The sequence below is a fragment of the Lipotes vexillifer genome, unplaced genomic scaffold (genome assembly GCF_000442215.2).
Source record: "Lipotes vexillifer unplaced genomic scaffold, Lipotes_vexillifer_v1.1 scaffold769, whole genome shotgun sequence".
Classification (NCBI taxonomy): domain Eukaryota; kingdom Metazoa; phylum Chordata; class Mammalia; order Artiodactyla; family Lipotidae; genus Lipotes; species Lipotes vexillifer.
The window spans coordinates 269,422-291,853 of NW_006790073.1; the positions used below are offsets into that span (position 1 = coordinate 269,422).

Sequence of the window (22,432 nt, forward strand, 5' to 3'; positions counted from 1 at the left end):
TACGCGGGCCTCTCACTGCTGTGGCCTCTCCCGTTGTGGAGCACAGGCTCCGGACGCGCAGGCTCAGCGGCCACGGCTCACGGGCCCAGCCGCTCCGCGGCATGTGGGATCTTCCCGGACCGGGGCACGAACCCGCATCCTCTGCATTGGCAGGCGGACTCTCAACCACTGCGCCACCAGGGAAGCCCTATAATATGAATTTAATGAACCAGGCCCCCAGGCAACTAGTTTTAGTATTTGAATTAGGACCACTAGCTGCAACGTCTTTGGCCAGAGAAGTGTTTTTCAGACTTGGAGCTACAGACAATGCCTAAAAGTCTACAGATGTGTTTTTTAGGAATTTCAAAATTCTATGAGGATATTTTAATTTTGTGTCTTCATGTATGAATAAAAGAAAAGATTGTCTTGCCAGCTACATTTCTCATAGTGATTCTTTCTTCATTTAGAGTCATAGAGTCTCTGAGTCAGGTCACTTTTTCTGAAACTGGTGTTGGTCTGAGAACGTGAGCATGTATTTTTTCTCTTGGGTTTTTGTGACGTTTCCTTTAAAATAAATTCATACATTATTAAAGTTAGAGAATTATTCAAACTGAGAGATATCATATCCCCTTGACCCCTATACTTTATTCTGTATAATAAGTATCCTTATGAATCCCCCCTGTGTTTTTGATGAAGAATTGACTACAGATACATGAATACAGTAAATGCGTGAAACTTGACTCCCCTTACATACCACCCCTGAGCGCCTTTAAAATGTCCACCTCCCTACCCTCAACAAGTACTTTTTTTTTTTAAATCAGAAAAGGTGCCTCTATGCTTCTGGCCTTTAAGCCTCAAATTGCAAAGGAGCAACTTCAGTCTTTGCTTCTAGAAGTGCCTTTCCCTGCCAGGACCGCTTGTCTGTGTTCTGAGTTTTACCCAGTTGTGTTTGAGGGACTTGAGAATAAAATAGTCCCTTCTACTTTTTGAAGGAATAATACATTGAAGAGCCACCCAACCCATTCATAGTGGTCATTTTCCTTCAAAGACATAAGTAGCCCTGTGCTGTCTGTCCTCCCAGCTTCCACGCCAGACGGACACCAGCGTCTTAAGGTGGTGGACAAGTTAGGGTTCGTGGATGAGAACTGTTAGTGCATCACTCAGAGGTACTTGTGCTATAATCCTCTGTCTTGTTGGAGTGTCGTTGGTCCTGAGGATGTTAGTGAATCACCTGTCTTAACTAATCTAGGCCCGAACATGACACTCCCTCCTGCCCCCATGTAGACCTTGTAATTGGACACAGTTCTGTTCCCTCTTGAGCCCAAAGGAGCTGTACTCTAGTCCCCTGTGCCACTGGCTTGATCATTGCTTTCCCTGGAGAAGCCTCATTCACCACAATAGTTTATAGGTTGGATATCAAACAATCCATTCCTTCACACTTCAAACGTGGGATTGAAGTGTTGACAATGGGCTGAAGAGCTGAAAAAAAAAAAAAAAAATCCCAAACTTGACACAGCTCAAAAATAATGAGCCTAGTGTGACACCAATTCTTTATGTAATTTCAGATCCGATATTTTCATGGTCTGAGTACCCTTTTTCATTTCTAAAATGTGACTTATTCTCTTTCAAATATCCTGGAGCTTACTTGATAGCAGTCTTTCCAAGGTAAACTGCTGAATCGAAACAGATCCAAAAATCAGTTCACCTAATTTAGTGAACATGTGTGCTTGGGTGGTTTTTTGTTCGTTTGAGAAGTTAAATTCCTTCCCTGTTTTTCACTCTTAGAAAACTTTGTCACTACTATTTAATCAAGAAAACTTCATGCATTTGGATTACTTAGAATTTTTCTTATTTTTAGGTCCCCAATTCTTCTTTTCAATTCTCTAAGATTCTGGACTCCCTATGTGTACCAGAAAGAAAAGGTCTTGTGAGAAAAAAGAACAGTTCTTCAATGTTCAATACTGAAACTCTATCCCCGCCCCCCCAAACCTGCATGCCTGCAGTTTTCACTGAAGTAGTTTTTTATTGTGGCAAAACATACATAAACTTTGCCATTTCTAAGTGTACAAGGCTGCAGCATTAAGGACGTTTGCAATGTTGTGCAACCATCACCACCATCCATCTCCAGCACTTCTGTCTTCCCCAACAGAAAACTCTGTGCCTGTTAAACACTAACATTCCCCCTTCACTAGACTCTTCATAGAGAGAAGGGCTTTCTGTTTCAGCAGAGAACAATGAGCTCATTTCAATGAATTCCAGGGCTACAGTCTACTAGAATAAGTAAGGGGAAGAGAGCCACCAACCTGCTTTGTGTGCCAAAATCTTTGAGTGACTACTGTTTGAATTATATTAAAACCTGCTGAGATTTTGTTTTGTTAGAACTTGGAAACATCTGCTCTGAGTCTAGGTCCTTGCTCAGTTGAGCTTGTCATTGTTTTTGAAACTCTGACTCAGCAGAGCTCCACCTAACTCTCAGAAGAGAGGGGCACAGCCATCTGTAACAAACCACACACACAGTGGGCTCCCCATCTCTTGGTGGCCATGCACGCCCTGTGGCTGCTAAATGCTCATGAACTTCTCCAGAGCTGCACACAGGGCTACACTTAATAGCACGTGGGCAGAAGGCATAGTTCAGGAGGAACACTTAGGTATGTGATCACCAGGTCCTGACTGCAGGCTGGCTCTTGATGGAAAATGGCTGAACCAAAGGTTAGAGAGACTGGTAAAGAACATGAGCCAGAGGAAGCTAAGATATGTGACACGGCCGAAACGTTCATGAGTCAGAAGTCCCACTGCTTACACTTGGCCAAAATTCTTTCCATAATACTAACAGGACCTTTGGCCAAGAAAGATTGGTTGGCCAACATTGCATCCACAGTCCCTATCTTTTGTTTGTATTTCTAGGTCACTCTGTAGCTTTTGACAGGCCTGGAAGTGCCATCCTCTTGGTGTAAGTGGCTCATGACAAATTAAATGGGTTATTAAGTGGTTTTCCCAAGAGGAAAAATAATTCATAACTGCCAGAGTTGCGTGACTGTAGCATCTCAGCTGCGATATCAAAAGAACCATGAAAGGTCTTGGGGGGCTCTTTCTGGAACCCCACCAGCTTCCTCTCACCCAAGGAAAACTACCCTTCTCTGGGTTGGTGGCCTGCTTGGGGACAGTAATCTTGATATGGCATTGGAATGCTACTCCTGAGAGGCTCAGGGCCATTACCAGAAGATCCTCATCTTCTTTACTCCATCTATCATCCTGCATATCTGTTCTGAGAAAAATTCTTATGCGTATCTAAATTAATTTCATTTTGAAGATCTCATGACATGTCCTTTGCCCCCACCTCCCCATATTAAATGGAAACACCTAGTGTGTCTCAGATCAAGCCTGAGACCACCACCCTGACTCAGACAGGAAAAACACAAAGCTATGTTCAATTCCAGATTTGTAGCTTCTCTGTTAGCCCATTCTAATATGGTCTGTGTTTTGTCCCCTACCACTCTTCCCACACTGAAATCGTTCTTTAGACAATAAAGTTTTACATAAAAGTGGTGATAGTTAAAATTAAATCTATATATACATATGGGAACATATGTGTATATATATAACTTATTCATTTTGTTGTAAAGCAGAAACTAACACACCATTGTAAAGCAATTATACTCCAATAAAGATGTTAAAAAAATTTTTTTTTAATTAAATATAAAGAATTTAAAAGGATAAAATGCTCATTACTTTAAGGCAAATAACTTTTATTACAATATGTTTGAATATTGTACAGGATTTATATTTATTTTAGTTAATACTTAGAGACTCATAAAAAAAAATCTCAATTACAGATGAATAAATTTGTTTTTAACGTACAATTCCTTGGACTTCTACCTTCTTTCCACTGGGAACAAAGGTAGCCTGGAATTACTGTGTCTACGTTATAGTCCATAGAAGGAAGTGGAGGCACAGAGCAGTAATTACACAGAAATAGTGGATCTTTGACAAGCACACAAAAATCGCACAGTTTAACATAAGTAAGTAGACCCCAGGTCTCCTAACACTAGTTGTGTCCCTTAAGCATACAAGTGAGAGTTACTATCACCATCGATCGTTATTAGTCTGTCTGACATTTACAGGCTTAATATGTTAGGCATCTCATAATAGAGAAGAGGACTTCAAAGAAAATTTTATAAGAGGTTCAGAAATGCAGCAGCTGGAAATTTTCCTTTTCTGTTCTAAACAAGAAATAATAATGTTGGGGTATTTTGTTGTTTGTTGTTTCTTTTTCATATTCACTAGGTAGCAGCTGACTTTATTTTTTATTGAAGAAGAGCTGATTTACAGTCTTGTGCTAGTTTCAGGTGTACAGCAAAGCGATTCAGTTATTTTTTTTCAGATTTTTTCCCATTATAGGTTATTACAAGATATTGAATATAGCTCCCTGTGCTATACAGTAAATCTTTATTGTTTACCTAACATCCCTCGCCCTGCCCCCACTTTCCCCTTTGGTAACCATAAGTTTGTTTTGTATGTCTGTGAGTCTGTTTTTGTTTTGTAAATGAATTCATTTGTATATATTTTAGGTTCCACATATAAGTGATAGCATATAATATTTGTCTTTGTCTGACTTCACTTAGTGTGGTATTCTCTAGGTCCAACCATGTTGTTGCAAATGGCAATATTTCATTCTTTTTTATGGCTGAGTAATATGCCATTGCATATATACACCACATCTTCTTTATCCATTTCATCTGTTGATGGACACTTGGCTTGCTTATAGTGTGGCTATCGACACTGGGGTGCATGTATCTTTTTGAATTAGAGATTTTGTCTTTTCAGGATGTATGCCCAGGAGCGAAATTCCTGGGTCATATGGTAGCTCTATTTTTACTTTTTCTTTTTTTTAATATTTATTCGGTTGCGCCAGGTCTTAGTTGTGGCAGGCAGGCTCCTTAGTTGTGGCATGCAAACTCTTAGTTGCGGCACGCATGTGTGATCTAGTTCCCTGACCAGGGATCGAACCCAGGCCGCCTGCACTGGGAGCGTGGGGTCTTATCCACTGCACCACCAGGGAAGTCCCTATTTTTACTTTTTTTGAGGAACCTCCATATTGTTCTCCATAATGGCTATACCAATTTACATTTGCACCAACAGTGTAGGAGGGTTCCCCGATGATAGTCATTCTGATTGGTGTGAAGTGATACCTCATTGTAGTTTTGTTTTGCACTATAAGAAGTAATAATGTTTAACAGTTCAGTAGGGAAATAAACTAATAGCTCCTGCTGAGTGGAATAGGGCACCACCTGTATTATTCCAACCACAGCCATCAGAACCTTAAAAGTCTTTCCAAGATCCAGCATTATCTGACCTTCCTTTGTATGAGATGTTTTAGGGCATCCTTGAAGTATGAAGGATAAGACAAGGGTAAGTACTAAGTTCCCTTGTGCTTAATTAAATTTCAGAATAAGAAGAGGGACCACCTAGATCTCCTTGTTATACAAAAAGAAGTCAAGTTCGAGTTCACCAAAGGTCGTGAAGGATATTGGTTTTTCCCATATCTGAAAACCACAGAGATAGGAAAGAGAATGAAGCATCTGCCTGCATAAATCCTATTTCTGTCTCACATGGGACAGAAACAGGATTTATGCAGGCAAATGCTTTTTCTGTTTTTTTGGACTCGTTAATGGAGTCGGGTGTATTTGTTACTGTGCTTGCTCTTCATCCATTTTTACGTAAGTGTTCTAAAGTATATTTTTCAGAACCCCTAGACTTTTAAGAGAATCACTGCAGATTAATAGCATCTACCTGCCTGAGCACCATTCTTGCTTCTATAATATGAATTCTCTACCTTAGAAACAGTGATCTTTTGGTTAGTCAAAAGAGCTCAGATGGGAGAGCATTAGACTGAAAATAACAGTGGCCTTTTTCTTCAAGGGGGATAATATTAGTAAAATTTTGGATAGATCCTGGAAAGCTTTTTCAAAGTTAATTCCATAAAAATGTGTGTCATTCTCAGTTTTTTATCACTTGATTCATTGGTACCAAAATATTCCTGTTATCCTCTTCAGTAAATACAGTAGAAGATAATTTTTTTCTCTTTTCCTATTTTTGCCTTTTGTTTATTTAAATTTTTAAAATTTAATTTTTATTTTATATTAGTGTATAGTTGATTTACAATGTTGAGTTAGTTTCAAGTGTACAGCAAAGTGATTCACTTATAAATATACATATATCCATTCTTTTTCAAGTTCTTTTCCCAAATAAGTTATTACAGATTATTGAGTAGAGTTCCCTGTGCTATACAGTAGGTTCGTGTTGATTATTTATTTTATATATAGTAGTGTGTATCTGTTGATCCTAAACTCCTAATTTATCCCTCCCCCTGCCTTTTCCCTTTGGTAACCATAAGTTTGTTTTCAGTCTGTTTCTGTTTTGTAAATAAGTTCATTTGTATCGTTTTAAGTTTCCACATATAAGTGATACCATATGATATTTGTCTTTCTCTGTCTGACTTACTTCACTTAATATTGATAATCTCTAGGTCCATCCATGTTGCTGCAAATGGCATTATTTCATTCTTTTTTATGACTGAGTAACATTCCATTGTATATATACATCGTATATATGTACCACATCTTCTTTATCCATTCCTCTGTCAATGGACATTTACATTGCTTCCATGTCTTGCCTATAGTAAATAGTAATAGTGCTGCAATAAACATTGGGGTGCGTGTATCTTTTCAAATTACATTTTTTTCTGGATATATGCCCAGGAGTGAGATTTCTGGATCCTATGGTAGTTCTATTTTTCATTTTTTAAGGAACCTCCATACTGTTCTCCATGGTGGCTCTACCAATTTACATTCCCACAACAGTGTAGGAGGGTTCCCTTTTCTCCATACCCTCTCCAGCATTTATTTGTAGACTTTTAAAAAATTTTTATTGGAGTATAGTTGATTTACAATGTAGTGTTAGTTTCAGGTGTACAGCAAAGTGAATCAGTTATACATATACGTATTCCACTCTTTTTTTTTTCTTTAGATTCTTTTCCCATATAGCCCATTACAGGGTATTGAGTAGAGTTCCCTGTGCTATACAGCAGGTCCTTATTCGTTATTTATTTTATACACAGTAGTATGTATATGTCAATCCCAGTCTCCCAATTTATCCCTTCACCCTCTTATCCCCTGGTAACCATAAGTTTGTTTTCTACATCTGTGAATGTACTTCTGTTTTGTAAATAAGTTCCATATATACAATGGAAGATTACTCAGCCATAAAAAAGTACAAAATAATGCCACTTGCAGCAACATGGATGGACCTAGAGATTGTCATACTGAGTGAAGTAAGTCAGACACAGAAAGACAAATATCATATGATATTGTTTACATGTAGAATCTAAAAAAAAAAAAAGGGTATTGTTTGTAGACTTTTTGATGATGGCCATTCTGATCAGTGTGAGATCATACCTCCTTGTAGTTTTGACTTGCATTTCTCTAATACTTAGAGTGATGTTGAGCATTTTTTCATGGGCTTTTTGGCCATCTGTATGTCTTCTTTGGAGAAATGTCTATTTAGACCTACTGCCCATTTTTTGATTGGGTTATTTATCTTGATATTGAGCTGCATGAGCTGTTTGTATATTTTGGAGATAAATCCCTGTCGATCACTTCATTTGCAAATATTTCCTCCCATTCTGTGGGTTGTCTTTTCGTTTTGTTTGTGGTTTCCTTTGCTGTGGGAAAGCTTTTAAGTTTAATTAGGTCCTATTTGTTTATTTTTGTTTTTCTTTCCATTACTCTAGGAGCTGGATCAAAAAAAGATTTTGCTGTGATTTACGTCAAAGAGTGTTCTGCCTGTGTTTTCCTCTAAGAGTTTTATAGTATCCAGTCTTATATTTAGGTCTTTAATCCATTTTGAGTTTATTCTTGTGTTTGGTGTTAAAGAATGTTCTAGTGTCATTCTTTTACATGTAGCTGTCCAGTTTTCCCAGCACCACTTACTGAAGAGACTGTCTCTTGCCCGTTGTATATTCTTGCATCGTTTGTCATAGATTAATTGACCATAGGTGCGTGGGTTTATTTCTGGGCTTTCTGTCCTGTTCCATTGATTTTTTGTGCCAGTACCATACTGCTTTGATGACTGTAGCCTTGTAGTATAGTCTGAAGTCAGGGAGCCTGATTCCTCCAGCTTCGTTTTTCTTTGTCAGGATTGCTTTGGCTGTTTGGGGTCTTTTGTGTCTCCATATAAATTTTAAGACTTTTTGTTCTAGGTCTATGAAAAATGCCATTGGTAATTTAATAGGAATTGCATTGAGCCTGTAGATTGCATTCAATAGTATAGTCATTTTAACAATATTCATTCTTCCAATCCAAGAACATGGTATATCTTTCCATCTGTTTGTGTCATCTTCAATTTCTTTCATCAGCATCTTATAGTTTTTGGAGTACAGGTCTTTTGCCTCCTTAGGTAAGTTTATTGCTAGGTATTTTATTCTTTTTGATACGACGGTAAATGGGACTGTTTCCTGTATTACTCTTTCTGATCTTTTGTTGTTAGTGTATACAAATACAACAAATTTCTGTGTATTAATTTTGTAACCTGCAACTTTACCAAATTTATTGATTAGCTCTAGTAGTTTTCTGGTAGCATCTTTAGGATTCTCTATGTAGAGTATCATGTCATCTGCAAACAGTGACAGTTTTACTTCTTCTTTTCCAATTTGTATTCCTTTTATTTTTTTTCCCTCTGGTTGCCGTGGCTAGGACTTCCGGAACTATGTTGAATAAAAGTGGTGAGAATGAACCTTCTTGTTCCTGCCCTTAGAGGAAATGATTTCAGCTTTTCACCATTGAGTATGATATTAGGTGTGGGTTTGTCATTTATGACCTTTATTATGTTGAGGTGCATTCCCTCTATGCCCACATTCTGGAGAATTTATCATAAATGGGTGTTGAACTTTGTCAAAAGCTTTTTCTATTGAGATGATCATCTGTTTTCTTGTTTGTTTGTTTGTTTTGTTTTGTTTTGCGGTACGCGGGCCTCTCACTGCTGCGGCCTCTCCCGTTGCAGAGCACGGGCTCCGGACGCGCAGGCCCAGCAGCCATGGCTCACGGGCCCAGCCGCCCCGTGGCACGTGGGATCCTCCCGGACCGGGGCACGAACCCGTGTCCCCTGCATCGGTAGGCGGACTCTCAACCACTGTGCCACCAGGGAAGCCCGATCATCTGGTTTTTATTCTTCAATTTATTAATGTTGTGTATCACAATGATAGATTTGCAAATGTTGAAAAATCCTTGCATCCCTGGGATAAATCCCACTTGATCATGGTGTGTATGATCCTTTTAATGTATCGCTGGATTTGGTTTGCTAATATTTTGTTGAGGATTTTTCTATGTTCATCATTGATATTGACCTGTAATGTGTGTGTGTGTGTGTGTGTGTGTGTGTGTGTGTGTGTGTGTGATCTTTGTCTGATTTTTGGTATCAGAGTGATAGTGGCCTCAGAGAATGAGTTTGGGAGTGTTCCTTCCTCTGCTGTTTTTTTGGAATAGTTTCAGAAGAATAGGTGTTAACTCTTCTCTGAATGTTTGATAGAAGTCACCTGTAAAGCCATCTGGGCCTGAACTTTTGTTTGTTGGAAGATTTTAATCACAGTTTTAATTTCATTACTTGTGATTGGTCTGTTCATATTTTCTATTTCCTCCTGGTTCAGTCTTGGAAGTTTGTACCTTTCTAAGAATTTGTCCATTTCTTCTAGGTTGTCCATTTTATTGGCATATAGTTGCTTGTAATAGCCTCTTATGATCCTGTGTATTCCTGTGTTGTCAATTGTAACTTCTTTTTTATTTCTAATTTTATTGATTTGAGCCCTCTCCCTTTTTTTCCTTGATGAGTTTGGCAAAAGGTTTATCAATTTTGTTTATCTTTTCAAAGAGTCAGCTTCTAGTTTCATCAATCTTTTCTATTGTTTTCTGCATCTCTATTTCATTTATTTCTGCTCTGATCTTTATTATTTCTTTCCTTCTACTAACTTTGGGTTTTGTTTGTTCTTCCTTCTCTAATTGCTATAGGTGTAAGCTTAGGTTGTTTATTTGAGATTTTTCTTGTTTCCTCAGGTAAGACTGTATCACTATAAACTTCCCTCTTAGTACTGCTTTTGCTGCATCCCACAGGTTTTGGATAATCGAGTTTTTGCTTTCAGTTGTCTCTAGGAGATTTTTTATTTCCTCTTTGATTTCTTCAGCAGTCCCTTGGTTGTTTAGTAACATATTGTTTAACCTCCACATTTTTGTGTTTCTTACAGTTTTTTTTTCTTGAAATTGATTTCTAATCTCATAACATTGTGGTCAGAAAAGATGCTTGATATGATTTCAATTTTCTTAAATTTACTGAGGCTTGCTTTGTGGCCCAGCATGTGATATGTCCTAAAGAATGTTCCATGTGCACTTGAGAAGAATGTGTAGTCTGCTGCTTTTGGATAGAATGCTCTATAAATATCAATTAAGTCCATCTGCTCTAGTGTGTTATTTAAGGCCTGTGTTTCCTTATTGACTTTTCTCTGGATGATCTGTCCATTGATGTAAGTGGGGTGTTAAAGTCCCCCACTGTTACTGTGTTACTGTCAATTTCTCCTTTTATGGCTGTTAGCATTTGCCTTATGTATTGAGGTGCTCCTATGTTGGGTGCATATATATTTACGATTGTTATATCTTCTTCTTGGCTTGATCCCCTGATCATTATGTAGTGTCCTTCTTTGCCTCTTGTAATGGTCTTTATTTTAAAGTCTATTTTGTCTGATATGAGTATTGCTACTCCAACTTTCTTTTGATTTCCATTTGCATGGAATACCTTTTTCCATCCTCTGACTTTGTCTGTATGTGTCCCTAAATCTGAAGTGGGTCTCTTATAGACAGCATATATACGGGTCTTATTTTGTATCCATTCAGCCAGTCTATGTCTTTTGGTTGGAGCATTTAATCCATTTACATTTTAAGGTAGTTATCAATATTATGTTCTTATTGCCATCTTGTCAATTGTTTTGGATTTGTTTTTGTAGGTCTTTATTCTTCCCTTCATTTTTTGGTTCCCTTCGCTTATGATTTGATGACTGTCTTTAGAGTTGTATTTGGATTGCTTTTTGTTTCTTTTGTTTATCCATTGCAGATTTTTGGTTTGCAGTTACTATGGGGTTTTGATATAGCTGTCTATATATAGACAAGATTGAAATTAAGAGACCAGCAACTTAAGACAAATGCATTTCCAATATCCTGCATTTGTACTCTCCTCTCCTCTTCTCATGATTACTCATTTTGACATCTTATTTGTGTGTGTGGATGATTTCCTACCTTTACTGTGTTTTTGCCTTTACCAGAAAGCTTTCCCATTCGTAATTTTCCTGTTTCTAGTTCTTGCCTTTTCTTTTCCGCCTAGAGAAGTTCCTTTAGCATTTGTGGTAAAGCTGGTTTGGTGGTACGGCATTCTCTTAGCTTTTGCGTGTCTGTAAAGCTTTTGATTTTTCCATCAAATCTGAATGAGAGCCTTGCTGGGTAGAGTATTCTTGGTTGTAGTTTTTTTCCCTTTCATCACTAAATATATCATGCCACTCCCTTCTGGCCTGCAGAGTTTCTGTTGAAAGATCAGCTGATAACCTTGTGGGGATTCCCTTATATGTTATTTGTTGCTTTTCCCTTGTTGCTTTTAATATTTTTTTAATTTTTGTCAGTTTGATTAGTATGTGTCTCAGCGTGTTCCTCCTTGGGATTATCCTGTATTGGACTCTCTGCACTTCCTGGACTTGAGTGTTTCCTTTCCTACGTTAGGGAAGTTTTACTCTATAATCTCTTCAAATAATTTCTCAGGCCCTTTCTCTCTCTCTTCTCCTTCTGGGACCTCTGTAATGGGAATGTTGGTGCATTTAATGTTGTCCCAGAGGTCTCGTAGACTGTCCTCATTTCTTTTCATTTCCACCAATCTGTCTTCCACCTCACTTATATTATTCTGCCTCATTTATTCTGCTAGTTATTCCTTCTAGTGTATTTTTCCTTTCAGTTGTTGTACTGTTCATCTCTGTTTGTTTGTTCTTTAAAGCTTCCACCTCTTTATTAATCATTTTTTGTATCCTCTCAGTCTATGCCTCCACTGTTATTCCAAGATCTTGGATCATCTTTACTATCATTACTCTGAATTCCTTTTTGGGTAGATTGCCTATCTCCATTTCACTTAGTTCTTCTGGGTTTTATCTTGTTCCTTCATCTGGAATGTATTTCTCTGCCATCTCATTTTGTCTAACATTTTGTGTTTGTGGTCTCCGTTCCTCAGGCTACAAGATTGTAATTCTTGGTTCTAGTGTCTGCTCCCTGGTGGGTGAGGTTGGTCCAGGGACTTGTGTAGGCTTCCTGGTGGGAGGGACCGGTGCATGTCCACTGGTGGGTAGAGCTGGGTCTTGTCCCTGTTGTGGGCAGGGCCATGTCAAGGTGTGTGTTTAGAGGTGGCTGTGAGCTCAGTACAACCTTAGGCACCCTGTCTGCTGATGGGTGGGGCCAGGTCTTGGTGCCAAAATGGCGACCTCTGGGAGGGCTCATGCCAATGAGTGTTCTCTGGGGTGTCTGCCATCAGTGTCCTTGCCCCCATAGTGACCATAGCCTTGTCCCTGCAGGAGACTCTCCAAGACCAGCAGGTAGGGCTGGCTCAAGCTCATATGAAATCAGTGCATTGCCCTGGGTCCCAGTGCAGGTGAAACTTTGTTTCCCCCAGTCCTGTGGAGCTCCTGCACTCAAGCCCTGCTGGCCTTCAAAGCCAAATGCTCTGGTGGCTTATTCTCCTGATGCCAGACCCCCCCAGGCTGGGGAGCCTGATGTGGGGCTCAGAACTCTCACTCCTGTGGGAGAACCTCTGCAGTATACTTTTGCAGTCTGTGGGTCACCCACCCAGCGGGTGTGGGATTAAATTATATTGCAAAAGCGCACCTCTTACCGTCTCATTGTGGCTTCTTCTTTGTCTTTGGGTGAAGAATATCTTTTTTGGTAGGTTCAAGTCTTTTTTGTCGATGGTTGTTCAGCAGTTAGTTGTGATTTTGGTGTTTTTGTGAGAGGAGGTGAGCTCAAGTCCTTCCTCTCTGCCATCTTGTCTCTCATCCCAGAATAGCCTTTTGTTTAAATTTTACTTTCCTAACTTCCATATGTCAAGGCTTCACACTTTATTGGGAGCTTACAAAGATATGTTTTTAAAGAGTACCTTTATCATGGACAAAGGAAAAGTGTCTTTTTACTACTCCAGAGAGGCCTAAGAACATTTTGCTGGGCACTTGAATTCTAATTTGTTTTTCTTGATTAACAAATATCATTTGACTCTTCCAGGTGATATTTCCTAAAATGCATGGCTGAGTTGGAAATGGACAACACAGTTACTAGCGTCCCTTCCAAGTTAAAAATTAATATGATTGATTTTGTGCAAAACACCTTTCTGAAAGTAACATTTATTGAGTGCTTACCGTGTGCCAAGAGGGTATGTTGAGTATCCTATTTAATCCTCAGATATTTTCAGGCTATTATTACCCCCATTTTACAGAGGATGAAATGGGAAAATAACTTGCCCAGGGTCACTGAGCTAGTAAATATCAGTCCAGGATTCTAACCCAGTCCATCTCATTCTCAAGTACCAGTTCAAGACATCTACCTTCTTGCAGAGATATAGATTATGATTATGTTATGGTCAAGGGGCTCATGTCCATTTTTTTCTTTGTCTTTCAGGAGATACAATATTCATCATTCTGAGGAAGCAGAAGCTGATCTTCCTGCACTGGTACCACCACATCACTGTGCTCCTGTACTCCTGGTACTCCTACAAGGACATGGTTGCCGGGGGTGGTTGGTTCATGACTATGAACTATGGCGTGCACTCCGTGATGTACTCTTACTATGCCTTGCGAGCAGCGGGTTTCCGAGTCTCCCGGAAGTTTGCCATGTTCATCACCTTGTCCCAGATCACTCAGATGCTGATGGGCTGTGTCGTTAACTACCTGGTCTTCCACTGGATGCAGCATGACCAGTGTCACTCTCACTTTCAGAACATCTTCTGGTCCTCACTCATGTACCTCAGCTATCTTGTGCTCTTCTGCCACTTCTTCTTTGAGGCCTACATTGGCAAGATGAGGAAAACAACGAAGGCTGACTAGTGTCGGAACTGAGGAGGAAGCCATAGCTCAGGGTCATCAAGAAAAATAATAGACAAAAGAAAATGGCACAAGGAATCACATATGGTGCAGCTAAAACAAAACAAGACATGAGAAAACACACAACCCAAAGCAGCTTAGGGATAATTAGGTTGAGTTAACCCAGTAAGTTTATGATCCTTTTTGGGTGAGGACTCACTGAGTACACCTCCATCTCACAGGACTGCTGCTGGAAGACCCCATTCCCTCTTTATCTGTCAACTCCAGGACAAATGAGAACAAAAGTGGGCCAGAGGCAGAGAGAGAGAGAGAAAGAGAAGGCAAACAAAAGCTATTAACAGTATATGGAAAAAAAATGTATTTACTAAGTGTTATATTTCTCTAAGGATCAAAGAAGTTTACTTAAAAAACTGTGCGAACCCATACACACAATCCTTTCTAATCTTTTTTGACACTAAACTGGAGCCAACAGAAAAGATAAAAATGGAAGAGACGCAGGGTGTATATCTAGAACAATAATGCTTTTGCAAAAATGAAAGCCTTTTTAAGAAAGGCTGGCAGTTGTAGCCCCCATGAGAAAAGATGTCTTAATCACCTCCTGAGAAAATGGATATAAACAACTATATTTCAACTAAGAGAAAGGCTTGTTTCCCTTCATCGCACAGCCTCAGTCTAGTGAGTTTGCCAAAACCAAACGGGGCACAATATTTTTCCTGGGAGGAAGGAAATAATGCAGCCCAGTTCCTAAAAGGGCAGTCCCATCTCACAGCATTTCTGATAGTTTAATTTCTACCCCTAAATGAGGTAGGAAGCATTATCCTTTGTTCTGTTGCCTCAGGCTTTCAAACAGAGGAGTAAATACAGAATAAAAAAGATACAACTCAATCAAAGGATTTGAAAAATCGACACTCTACTACCTGTAAAAAGGTGCAGCGCTGTACCGTTCTTGAACTGGGAAAGAGAAAAAGACAGTGGGAAAGGAGCCGAAGATCAATATAATAAAGTATACCCCTCCCTCGGTGACTTCACACATATTCATAACTTGCAAATGAAACCCTGTGGTACAGTCCATATTTTCTCTATTTTTGTGAATTTCAAACAACCTGCCGGGCTCTTCTTGATCTTGGGTAAACACTGTGTTTCTGCATCATCTGCATTTGCTCCCTAAGGCAATGCAGAGGTGTTTAAAGTGCCCTCTGCTGGTCGAGTGGAGATACTTTGACAAACACACTTCATGGCAAGTTTGGCTGGAGCAGTTGACAACAAAGGGCCCCTTATAGACTTATTCTTCAAATTTTAAATGATATAAAATACTCACCATATTTTTGGCCAAATCAGAAGACATTCTTCCTGCTTCAAGTCAGCTTCAGAAATTTTTTTAAAAGGGACTTTTGCTCTGGAACTCAGAAAATCGATTTATTAAGAGCCATATTCTTAAAAAAAAATAAAAAAGCTAGATAATGTAATATCTGTAATATTTCAGTCCTTTTCAAGCCAAATACACGTGTAAACATTCCTAGTATTTCAAAGAAGCAATTATGTCAAGTTGTTCAATGTGAAATAATAGCATTCTCATTGGTTAAGTAGCTTAATGATTAGACAAACTAGATGAAAAAATTAGGGGCCACTACACTGCATAGATTACACACGCATAAACACACGTACAGACACACAGATGAGGGGTCCACCGAACTTCAAAGCCCAAATGAATAGAAACACATTTTCTGGCTAGCAGAAAAAGAAGCTGTTGTTTATCTTTCTTGCTTTATTTGAGAGTGTACAGAAAAGGGATTTTTCAAATTATTTTTATATTATTTTAGCTTTAATTGTGCTGTCATTCATGAAACAGAGCTGCTCTGCTTCTCTGTCAGAGATGACAAGGGCTTTCTCAGCATCTCGTTTATGTGTGGAATTGAAAAGAATAAAGTTTTATTCCATTCTGTGTGAATGGTCTGAACCATGAACAAAGAATCCGTGCAAACCAAGTCATGACTGATGGGGTGGAGGGCGGGGGGTATGCAGGGAAGGGAAGCTGTTACACCTGTGTTAAATTATTGTGAACAGTCTATGATGTCTTGACGTTGGTTCATAGATGAATTGATGGAGGAATGTATTATTTTTAGGGCAAAAACTGACATGAGCTGAAAAGATAAGGATCTATTAGTTATAGCAGGACCTAAGATGCAAATAATGTTATTTTGAGCTTTGAAAATACATGATACTGTGCAATAAGCTTTTTTTCTTAGGAAGAAAAGCAGAATAATTAAAATGAGGAAAAGGCCAAATAACCGTTGACTTAAGCTCTAACTGGCCCTTCAGTTAAACTCCACTCTGCTTGATTTAATTTAATTATTTAATCCGTTGATTTATCAGTGATCCTTTAATGCAGGTTAGAATAAGGAAATGAGCATAGACCTTAAATAGACCCTAAATGATGCTTCCAAAGCACTTTCATCTTGATACAGGTTCATACTTGTGTTCACTTGTGCGATAATTTAGAATTTTTGTTAACAGACTGAATGTCTAATAAATAGTTTTTAAATTAGGTAAATATATCTAAAGGCATTTCCGATGATTATCATGGGAGGGAAAAAGAAAACACACCTGTAAAAAAAATCTAAATTCTGGTATTACAGGTTCAGTATAATGTTTTTAACATCTCAGCTTAACTGCTTAATTATATCAAGATACGAGGCTGGACCACTAGCCCATGGCAAATCTGAAGCCTATCAGAGAACTGACTGCCACATAGATAATCCTGCTGTCACTTAACATTCCAGAAAAACTTGGGCAGGCAAGTTTTTATAGCTGCCCCACTATGCTGCAATAGATTATCTTTCTATTGAAGATTTTCCACTGCATTCCAATTGCAGTTGGGTGAAAACATTCCTGGATTAAAAAAAAGAATTTTTTTTAAACCAAATCTTCATACATAAATACATGCAATTTGATACACAAGGTCTGAGCATCAATCCAAGTATATGAGTTTGCAGTGAAAAACTTTCTAGTGAGAAATGCTCTATTCATAGAGCAAGAGGTTTTATCTGCACCTTCTAGTTTTGCTAGTGAAAAAAGAGCCACTACTATATTCATATTCAATATCAGGCCAATGTACCAAGTTAAAACCATGTACTGAGGTGATTATTCCAGGTAATTTACTCCCATCCTTCTAACGATACTCCACAATAAAAATGAGGGGGCAGGGACAATACAGCTGTATATGTTGCTGAAGAGGAAAGAAAAAATTGAATACATCCCTCTCACTTCTCTCTACTAATGTAGCTCTGAGTCTAAAACTTTACTGAGTGGGGTTTCTGTAGAACTGAATGGAAGAACACTTTTAGGAAACCCACAGATTTTTTTTTTTTTTAATCAGACATGGTATCTTTATCATAAGATTAAAATTCACATAAGAATAACAAAGGGGCTGGAGTCAACTACACTGGAGTAGAAAGTTCCAGAAGTCTTGCCTGGTTCCCAGACTGCTGGGTTACCTGGGAGAGACAAGCTCAGGTTGCTATCTTTATTATGAGAGAATAGCCTCTCCTCAGACATAACTAAGTCAGCTCCAGCACATTCTGAGGGTTTTTTTTTTTTTCCAATGTGGTTAACGAATGAATCTTTAACACAGTTGTTGGATTTGCCATGTGCTGACTCAAGAGGGCTATTAGGAGAGTGGAAAAGGTCAAATAGACCACCTCCCAGAGTTCAGGAGTGCTTTGAGTTTGTGTGTGCATGGTCCATGTCTGTCTCATAGACACTTATTTCCCCAAAAATGTTTCCATCCTGAAAAGTACAATTGTGTGAGAGTTTTATGATGAAAGTTTAGTGGTCCAATCTTTTTGTTTTCGATAATAAATATTTTGCTATTGATTTGGGATGGTAGTAGAGCCTATTTTCGTGCTGTGAGTCATTGTCTCCTGTAGCTTACCTTGTTCTTCTGTCCCTTTTCTATTTGTATTCAAGACCCAATTCTTTGTGTCTCAGACCCATCACCATCCAAAAGAGATTTTGCTAAGAATGCGCCACAGGGTTTGGCCTGTGGTGCGTACTCATTAATGCGAGGGCTGATAAAGTAATGATACTCTATTTTGTGCTGACAATCAGTGTGAAGTGTTAGGTCCCAGTCTTCCAATGAACCAAAGGCCTCTGTACGCTGGTACGCAATATTTAACCAAAACAAGCATCAGTGCAGTTATAGTATTTTCTTGAATGCCAGTTGTAACACGCCAGTTATAAACATCCTAAAGAGACCAGTTAGGTACACCTGTGCAGATCATCAGAGAATATTCACAAACCTGTTGAATCACCAAGTTACCTGCTTCATCCTCAGACACTGAAAATTCAGGGCTAGCAGAAAGGGGGAAAAATAAGCCCCAGATTTCCCTTCCTCCTGAATTACACTTTAAAAAAAGTGGGGACTTCCCTGGTAGCACAGTGGTTAAGACTCCACCTGCCAATGCAGGGGACACGGGTTCGAGCCCTGGTCCGGGAAGATCCCACATGCCGCGGAGCAACTAAGTCAGTGCGCCACAACTACTGAGCCTGTGCACCTAGAGCCTGCGCTCCACAACAAGAGAAGCCACTGCAATGAGAAGCCCACGCACCGCAACTAGAGAAAGCCCACCTACAGCAACAAAGACCCAACACAACCATAAATAAATAAATAAATAAATAAATAAAAAGTGAAACAAAAGTTATTCTAGCACTAAAGAGATAGACAGTGGGAACACACTCATGGCAGGGTTGAGGGGGATTAGGGAGATCTTAAGAATGGCATTTTGATTTTATGTTGAGCAGGCAAAAGTCTTGACATCAGACACACTTCACCAGAAATCCAAACCCCAAACTACATTGGAGTAAACATCTCCTAAAGCAACTGGTTAAATTAAGGAAACTGGTCCCATAAATCAGGGTCAAGCCATATTTGCAACACATTTAAGCCAGGATTGCAAGGTCCTGACTCACGTTGGTACTGAAATGCTGTTATTTTCCCAATGCTTGGCGGCTTTTTTCCCCAGTGGGCAGAATCTAGAATTCTCCAGAAGTAGCCCCATAACGCTGCCCAAGCCTGTCCGATTCAGGCAGGTCTGCTCTCTTGGCGTGTTCAGGCAGGAGGTTGCTTGCTGCAACCTTGAAAAACACTGGAAGATTCAGCCTCTTGGAGGCCCCAGCACCTCTGTTCAGATAAAAGCCCGCCCATATAAGCCTCACAGAGCAAATCACAGCAATGCTGGAATTGTTATTTTCAAGTGCTTATTTCTGTTCAGATAAAAGCCCGCCCATATAAGCCTCACAGAGCAAATCACAGCAATGCTGGAATTGTTATTTTCAAGTGCTTATTTCTGTTCAGATAAAAGCCCGCCCATATAAGCCTCACAGAGCAAATCACAGCAATGCTGGAATTGTTATTTTCAAGTGCTTATTTCTGTTCAGATAAAAGCCCGCCCATATAAGCCTCACAGAGCAAATCACAGCAATGCTGGAATTGTTATTTTCAAGTGCTTATTTCACGACGTTAAAAGAAATATTTTTTTTCTGGTATATTAAAATTAAAAATAAAATCATAACTTTTGATTAAAACTAAACTATGTTTCTGGCTTCTTTTCTCTCTTGTCTGGGCAGTTCAAAGGGGCGTCCAGGACACTAAGGGCTACTCAGAAATCTCACAAAGCCCATCCCACATTTGACTCCAATGTGCTCACGAAACACAGTTGAGTCCCTAAAACTCCTCAGTTCTCGAGCATAGCCCAGGAATGATGTGGTCCCTTGATACTACTGATCAAAACCCCACAGGTGTCTAGTGCGCCCATGGTGTTTCACAGGTGTAACACTTCACGTGTTCTCCAGACCTGAGGGCGCATCAGAGCAGTCCTCATGGGGCAGATAGTCTAAGTTGGATCCCCATTTTACCGCTGAGGAAAATTTGTTCAAATGTCACAGAAGCAGAAGGAACAAGATGTGCACATAATCTCCTTAAATCCAATTTCACTGCAGCCATTCAAATTTTTGAAAAGAAGTGGAGTATAAATGAATGAAATTCCGATGCTCGGCACTGAACTAGGAAGCACTTTGCCATGCCACTGGACAAAGTGTTTCAGCACAAAATGTGTGATGGGGAAAACAGGAAGCACAGCACCTCCCTCCTAGGAGGGCCCAGTACATCACACACCTGCTGGCTACTAGCAAGGGGAAGGCAGCCATCTACTCCCTGCTCCTACCATTTGGCCTTCTAGTGCTTTTGTATGTTCTATTGTATATGTTTTAGGTTAAATGGCTCATGGCATTCTTTATGGTTTTCTCTACAGTGTGCACAACAGCAATGTCCCGACAGCATTTATATTTAAAACTAAGAACCTGTTATTTGTGAGGTTTCTCCACAGCTAAATTACTATAAACACGCCTCTCTCTTTTCACATCATCTCAGAATAAATTAAGACAGAACTTTCTATTTTATTTGTAAACCACTTAATGGATGTTCTTAACTCAGGGGAAAATGGGTGGGTGGGGAGAGGGAGACCCATACTGCACAGAAAGTTATTTTTATTAACTTCACCAAAAGAAAAGGAAAAACAGAAGCAAACCTTAGGGGTGCTTCTCTTTTTGACAGGAGTCTCAGAACCCAATACAAACAACTGCGCCTAGCTTCTGATAGGAACAGAGTCTCATATAATGCAAGCTTCAGAAATGAATACAGCATGCATTAAAACATACAAGCATTTTATATCACTGTCTAGCCAGCAAAAATGCTGTGCTTATGTCACTTCAAGACCACGAAATATGTTATAGCAGGCTTCCTAGGAATGACAAAATAAGAATGGGATCAGAATACAGTATCTCAGCAACATGACCACTCTTGGCTGTTGTTTCAAAATGAATGAAATTAATTGGAGCCATAGTGAGTGTCCTAAATCAATGGTCAGCACAGTTAAAATAACTAAAAGGGCTCCCCACTGGTTGGTCTGTAGTTGATGAATCTCCAGCACTGGTACGTCTGGGGCAAGGTCTCAGTTATTGCCAAACACCTGTCCTGAGACTAAATGGGGAGGCCCTGCTGAGAAGCAGTGGTGGCCATAGGGACTTCCCTTGTTGGGGGAGGGGGGGGCTGCACAGAGGGACCCAACCCCCTCCCCACAAAGCTGGATGCTCACACATGTACAGAATTTCGCACCTGCTCTCCGCCTCAGCCCGTGATGCCTGCAAACTTGTGTCACCATAAAGGACTCTAGGCAAGACAAGAAGCTCTGGATCAGATCAGATCAAATTCACTATCCCATTTTACCCTGTAACCTTTTACATTTTCTTCTACTTTTCATTCCTTTTCATCTATAGACTAGTTGAAAGACATAACCATTGGTAGTCCACCTTATTTATATATGCGTTATAGAATACATATTTATACAGAAAAGATAACATACATACGCTCTCGGAAAACAACTTTGCAGCCTAAGGGTTAAACATGTGGGCAGCCCCCTCCTGACACACCGCTGCGACCTCACCTGAGATTTCACAGGATTCTGCAATCTTTGGTATTTTCAGCCCCTCAGGGCAAAAACCCTGTGTTACAGTCTGGGGTTTCATACACAGCTTCCTTTTCTATCGACTACACTAATTCCTTTCATACTAGAGGGAAAAACTGCCCCGCTGGGTGTTTCTCTGCTATGTTTTATTTATGAAAACTCCAGTGGGCGTTTCTTAAGGCAGCCAATATCTCTCTACAAAGAGAAGGCAAACAGTGTTAGCTATTCCTGCATCCCGCCCAGCTCACAGCTCTATGTGAGTTACTATAAAATACCAGATCATTTTTGCAAAACAAGCACTTTGTCTCCTAATTAGAAGCAGCTCTGATTTTAACTTCGTTTTAGAATAATCAAATCAATACAACATAAATAAACCTACTGAGCTTCCAAATTGACTTAGGCGGCCATGCCAACTCATTTGTTCATTTCCACGTAACCCGAATTTCCCCCGGACCCACCAGCCTGTAGAGGCAAATTGTTTGCTGGTTTGTAGCTCCCACTGATGCAGGACCTCTGACTTCCTGCCAAGTCCCTTGCATCTAATTCTGGAAATTGCCAAGGGGTGTCTCACAGCCTCTATCAGGCATTTCTGTTATGTGGTCACTCCCACCCCACCTCCCTGCCATCCGTACCCGGCCCAGCTGCCATTTCATCTCTCCACTAGGCCTTGAAATCTCTAGGCCTGGCCAGGTTTAGCAGTTCTCAGCAGGCATCCACCACCCCTCAGAGAGGTAGGGTGCCCTCTGCTTTGCAGGGGGGCAAGAATGCCTCTTTC

The 22,432-nt window shown here is 39.8% G+C and overlaps 1 protein-coding gene across 1 annotated transcript in view; it reads left to right on the plus strand.

Moving 5' to 3' along the window:
• ELOVL6 (ELOVL fatty acid elongase 6) overlaps positions 1-16,108 on the plus strand; it is a 138,521-nt gene extending 122,413 nt beyond the window's left edge. Inside the window, exon 5 of the mRNA XM_007463221.1 lies at positions 13,716-16,108. Coding sequence (XP_007463283.1) covers positions 13,716-14,140 — 425 coding nt within the window. The 3' untranslated portion in view covers positions 14,141-16,108. The remainder of the gene's footprint in view (positions 1-13,715) is intronic.
• The last annotated feature ends 6,324 nt before the right edge of the window (positions 16,109-22,432 follow it).